This window comes from Macaca mulatta, chromosome 18, assembly GCF_049350105.2.
Source record: "Macaca mulatta isolate MMU2019108-1 chromosome 18, T2T-MMU8v2.0, whole genome shotgun sequence".
Classification (NCBI taxonomy): domain Eukaryota; kingdom Metazoa; phylum Chordata; class Mammalia; order Primates; family Cercopithecidae; genus Macaca; species Macaca mulatta.
Window position 1 is genome coordinate 46,435,641 of NC_133423.1, and position 6,306 is coordinate 46,441,946.

The following is a 6,306-nucleotide window of genomic DNA, read 5'->3' on the forward strand; positions in this document are numbered from 1 at the left end:
AATATGATTTTACTGTGGGTACTGTACCTGAGCATGGATGAAAGAGGGCAAAGAAGTCAGCATAGTGATTTCCAGAATGTCCTCTGGTTTGGAGTAGTGACTGCCATTTATAGTTTTTGTTGGCAGATCTATTTTCTCCTTACAAAATGGTAGTCACCGGAATCTCTAAGTGAGATGCCCTGGCTTGAAAAGGGCTGAGATCTTATTATGAAAAATTGATGTTACTGTTGTTTTCTGTGTTCTGCCTTTTGCAGATGATCCTGATTACTCTTTGGTTGATGACTACAGTTTGCTCTATCAGTAACATCAATGGTAAGAACCTTTATTGAATTGAGTCACGTGTAGACTGGCAATTGTGCTCTTGAGGCCTTTGAAGTTTCTTTATAACACCACCACAAACTAGCAAGGCCTTGCATCAGGCAGGCACACTGGCCAGCATGCTGTCCCTTCAGGATGCCTCTCTGGATCCTACAGCTGGAAGCAGACTGGAGACCCCTCCATACCTATTTAAATGAGGCTATTTTTCCTTCATTGATTATTCCGTAGTAACTCTTTATCTGCTTTTTTTTTGTTTGTTTGTTTCAAGGCAGAGTCTCGCTCTGTCACCAGGCTGGAGTGCAGTGGTGCAATCTCAGCTCACTGCAATCTCCACCTCCCGGGTTCAAGTGATCCTCCCACCTCAGCCTCTTGAGTAGCTAGGATTACAGGTGCACACCACCACACCCAGCTAATATTTTTTTTGTATTTTTAGTAGAGACAGGGCTTCACCATGTTGGCCAGGCTGGTCTTGAACTCCTGACCTCAAGTGATCTACCCGCCTCAGCCTCCCAAAGTGCTGGGATTACAGGCATGAGCCACCATCGCCGGCCCTCTTTATCTGCTCTTATTAAGCTCTTTTATAGTTATTACACACCTGGATTTAAGGCAGTGCTCATCAACAAAACACACATCATCCTCACTGTTAAAGTAATTTAGATTTTAGTTTACTTGTCCACCATCTAAAAGAGGAAAAGTCAAATAAAAAGAAGTGCAAATGATATCACACTCACTGTACACACAAGGTCATCACAGAGGTCATCCTGCAGAGTATTAATGCTCTGAACGAGCTTTTCTTAGAAAAGGACTGAACACTGCTAAGCCAACTGCACCTGCAAAGATATACTGCATGGTGACTCTTTTTCTTAGGCACTGAGGTGCTTGGAACGTTCTCCAAGTCAAAATCATTCTTCACAGATGTGAAGAAATGCCTCAGAAGCCAAAGTAGTGATACTAAAAGAAACTCTTCATAAAGTATCATTCTTTTACCCCAATGGGCTTATCTTGGGGTAAAAGAATTATATAGGTGCACATGAGCAAAGAAAAGGTCTGAAGAGATATATTCCTAAACAGGTAATGTTTTTCCTTTCTGTTTTTGAATTTGTTTGCAATGAAAATGTGTTACTACTTTGACTAAAAACTGTTTTAAAGAGTTGGTCCACTTACATATTCCTGATCTCAGTGTGGACTGAGCTACACATCTGAACCACATGTCTTTGCATTTCTTGTTACTTTATGCCCTGGATAACAGTGTCAGAAGACAAAGTGGCAGGCAGTGGGTGGGTGGGATGCCAGAAGTCAACTGAGAAAGGCAGCAGCCCCTCTCTCACGCTTCCTGATTTGGTGTTGGTTACATATACTGTCCTTTATGAACCTAAACAGATTTTAACAGTGCTCCAGGGTGATTTTCTATAGTGTTCTATACCACCAAAGTGAGCACATCAAACATTGTTTGTCTCCAGTCCTCTAAAAACACCTACTTTGCGACTTATAGCCAACTGGCTATCTAGGACAGATGCCAACTTGTCCTAATTACATAAAAATAATCAGCTAATGACCGGGCACAGTGGCTCACACCTGTAATCCCAGCACTTTGGGAGGCCGAGGCAGGTGGATCACTTGAGACCAGCCTAGTCAACATGGTGAAACCCCATCTCTACTAAAACAAAAAACTACAAAAAATTAGCCAGGCAGGGGGGTGGGCACCTGTAGCCCCAGCTACTCAGGACCCTGAGGCAGGAGAATCACTTGAACCCGGGAGGTGGAGGTTGTAGTGAGCTGAGATCGCGCTACTGCACTCCAGCCTGGGCAACAGAGCGAGACTCAGTCAAAAAAAAAAAAAAAGAAAAAAAACCAACTAGTTTCTATTATATTTAAACATAAGTCCTTAAATTGCTTAACATAATTGCTTAATATATTTAATATTTAAGCAACTTTGCTATAAAATATATGGAACTTGAAGACATAAAGTACCCTGTTCTCTAACTGTATATAACTTCGGACATACAAATCTACAAATAAATTCTAGTCTTTACAGTCATCATTTCTTCTTCGTTTCATAAGCCTCCCTCTTTCTCATGGAAAGGGGCAAGGCCCTAGTGAAGGTAGAGTGGAAACCTGGTAAATCAACGACTTGGAATTCAGAGGTGGCACCTGCTCTCTGGAGCACTGTGTAGATAATGGGCAGGCCATTGGCAGTCCTAAGTGTTTCTTTTTATTTTTTACCTCTTTCTTTTCTGTCCTTACTTGTTTGGGTAAAGAATATATTCTGGTAGCTTAATAGTACCACTTGACCCAACAACTGTAGTTCCTCAGAGTCGAAGAGTGTGATGTTTGAATGCAAGATGCTAGTGCCAACACATTTACTTGAGTTATATCATTTCACTGGAGTTCACTGGAATGTGTGCCCATTCAATGAGTTGGGGTTCAACATATACATCAATTTCAGAAAATTTTAGAAAAGGGAGTATATAACACATTCATATTCAATATACAACATATACTGAATTTCAGAAAATTTTAAAGAAGGGAGTCTAATTTAGTGAGTAACTTACTAAGCAACTTATCACAACAATTAAAATAGTTTGAGTGAACTTTTGGAAAATAAGTTTAAAAAGGGTCCCAGCACGGTGGCTCTTGCCTGTAATTCTAGCACTTTGGGAGGCCAAGATGGGCGGATCACCTGAGGTCAGGAGTTTGAGACCAGCCTGGTCAACACGGTGAAACCCTATCTCTACTAAAAATACAAAAACTAGCCAGGTGCAGTGGCGGGTGCCTATAATCCCAGCTAATTGGGAGGCTGAGGCAGGAGAATCACTTGAAGTCAGGAGGTGGAGGTTGCAGTGAGCTGAGGTTGCGCCACTGTACTCCAGCCTGGGTAACACAGCAAGACTCTCTCTCAAAAAAAGAAAAAAAAAATTTAAACAGGAAAAGTTAGGAATTTGTGATTTGTTTTGTAGTTGCTGATTTTAGCTGCTATTCCTGTTGTTAATTCTAACATGTTTAGGTAAAGATAGATTGAAAATTTCAAATTTAAAATATGTATAAAAATGTAAATGTAGGTATTATTTACCACAAAGCAATGCTGGTATCATCACATTCCATTTCTCATTGCTTGGAATACCTATTCCTCACCATTTGTTTTCCTTGGCCTGCACCCTTATTCTTGTTGAATATACTCTCAAGGTAGGAGAGAGTGTTGACAAGCACTGTTCATTCATATGAAATTTCTTTGTTATTTTCTTTCAGAAACCAGAGCTTTTTCCGGCAAGTGCTTCTATGACATGGAAAGGGCACCCAGAGCAGCAGGACCTATAGCCACGTTATGTCAGTCATGAAGACTTTGAAGTGAACCCTTGCTATAATTTTTTAGAGATTTAAAATTTATGGTAGACATTTAGGACAACATAAGCAAGTAGAGTTCTGCAGTTTTTTGAAGTTTACATATTGCCCCATTCTGAAGAATTATTCTTTCCCAGTTACTCAGGTTGTGAATGAATTAAGTTTTCAACATGGGAAGCATGAAATCCACTTCTGGATTTGGAGTGTCCACTTGAGGAGCAGAGGTGGCAGCAGAGGATTCCGAGCCACCAGCTGCAGCAGTAGCTCCTTTGGCTTTGGGCAGCCTGGCTGTGGAGTTTCCACGGCGACACACAGCCTCAGTGGTGCAAGGTTTAAAATTACCTTCCTTTTTGGCTAGAAGACTTAGAAGCCACCTGATCACACTTTCTCATTTTACAGATGAGGAAACAAAGCCTACAAGTGTGAAATTAATTTCCTTACAGTTTTCCTAGCTGATTAGGGACAGAACCAGAACTAGAGCCCAAGTCCAACCCACATCACTATTCCTCTAACCCTTCCTGAAGTTGTGATGCTTATGCTGAAATTTAAGATGCCAAATATTTTTGCCAGCACTTTTTCAATTGGGAAAATCACCAGGGTTTAAATGTCAGATTTATTTTTATGTGGATCACTGTGTGTACTGAACTACACAGCATGATATTTAATCTAATCTAAGGAGCCACTGATTGTAAAACATGCCATTATTTTATGTTGCACTAAGAAGGTGGGGTCGAGGAGTTGCCAATAAACTTGTGACAGACCATTGGTGGCCAAGCCCATTTGAATTTAAGATGCTAAAGTATGAAAAAAAATACATCCTGGAATCAATGAAATACCATATTTTGATTCCACTCCTCAAGATCATTTTAGAGTTACAAAACCAGTCCTCAGTTTTGGGTCTTCACCGAGAATCTTTCCCTTGCTAGACCCCAGAATTTTAAATGCATCCGTCTTACACTTTCACAAATATTTGGGTTTTCCTTTTTCACTCACAAACAGCAGGGAAGTCATGTACTTTTTGTACAACATCTGTGCACTGTGAGAAAATGGTACTCTTTGGTTATTGACAAGTTAAAATAGCTCTCTCAGTTTTTCAGTATTACAGAGAGCAAATAGTTTCCTCTCCAGCTCTGTGCAGTAGCTTTTCCAGAACTATGGACAAATTGATTGAAAGAAGATTGATTATTTCCCCATCTTTTCTTTTCTTTCCTTTCTTTACTTCCTTCCTTCCTTCCTTCCCTCCCTTTTTTCTTTCTTTCTTTCTCTTTCTCTCTCTCTCTCCCCCTTTTTCTTTCTTTCTTTCTTTCTTTCTCTCTTTCTCTCTTTCTTTCTTTCTTTCCTTCTTTCCTTCTTTCCTTCTTTCCTTCTTTCTTTGAGTCAGAGTCTCGCTCTGTCCCCCAGGCTGGAGTGCAGTGGCGCGATCTTCGCTCACTGCAACCTCTGCCTCCCGGGTTCAAGTGATTCTACTGCCTCAGCCTCCTGAGTAGGTGGGATTACAGGCACCTGCCACCACACCTGGCTAATTTTTTTGTATTTTTAGTAGAGATGGGATTTCACCATATTGGCCAGATTGGTCTCGAACTCCTGACCTCAGGTGATCCACCTGCCTCAGCCTCCCAAAGTACTGGGATTACAGGCATGAGCCACTGCGCCCGGCCTATTTCCCCACCTTTCATGTAAGGTGCCACTGAACATGACAGCTTCTTCTCATGGCAGGAAACTTGCATCAGTTGGATATCCTTTTGAGAAACTGAATTTTGCAAAGGGCCAAACTTCTCCAAACTGAACGGGCTCAGGAAATGTTCCTTCACACTCAGAACATTCTATTTTTAAGTACATTATTTATTATTGGCAGTTCCTCAGGGATTTCCCTTTTCTCTGTATTGGTCAGTGTAGTTGATGTAAAACTGTTTTGTGGATGGAAAATATTTTTATTTTATTCCTCTTTTAGTTTGGTAGGTTAAATAAAGGTTCTTGGTAATTGGGGATTTGTTTCGTATTTTTGTGTTGACCATATCGCTCTTCCAAGCTTTATTTGACCCCTTGCCACATTTGTGATGGTTAGGCTTCAAAAAGACAAACTCCTGGTCAGGGAAGCCAAATGGAGATGGTGCCGAACTACTTTGCACGAATCCTTCAGAGGTCAGTTGCAGTGTTACTTCCTCTGGGAGACACCGCTTCTGCCTTCAGACTAGGTTGGATCCAACTACTGTATCTGTCCTGCCCCTCCATTTTCCTTGTTATGATATGATTCACCTTTGAAATTAATTGTTCAAAGTCTGTCTGCCTTTTTAGACTGGAACCCCAATGGTAGCAGGGCCGTTGTCTATTCTTTTTCCTGCTGTATCTCCAGCACCTGGCACGTAGTAGTGACAATGAAAGAATTAGTGGCCTATAAGAAAACATAGCTAGAGAAACAACCACTTGAAAGAGAAATAAGAAGTACAAAGTGAGTGAAGCCAGTCAAATGAGTACATGTGTTAAATTCAGTAAATGTGAGCTATTCTATAGACTGTTGGTATATTAATTTGGGTTCCATGAGAAGCAGACCCTGAGATAAGGATTTGTGTGCAAGTACTTTTTCCAAAAAGTACCAGTATGGAAGTGGGGGCATGAGATAGGGAAAAGAAGAAAGGCAAAAAAAGCATG

At 40.9% G+C, this 6,306-nt stretch overlaps 1 protein-coding gene across 1 annotated transcript in view; it reads left to right on the plus strand.

The window, feature by feature from the left end:
• PSTPIP2 (proline-serine-threonine phosphatase interacting protein 2) overlaps positions 1-5,645 on the plus strand; it is a 97,167-nt gene extending 91,522 nt beyond the window's left edge. Inside the window, exons 14-15 of the mRNA XM_015121863.3 lie at positions 255-312; positions 3,565-5,645. Of these exons, the coding sequence (XP_014977349.2) occupies positions 255-304 (50 nt within the window). The 3' untranslated portion in view covers positions 305-312; positions 3,565-5,645. The remainder of the gene's footprint in view (positions 1-254; positions 313-3,564) is intronic.
• Positions 5,646-6,306: the final 661 nt, after the last annotated feature.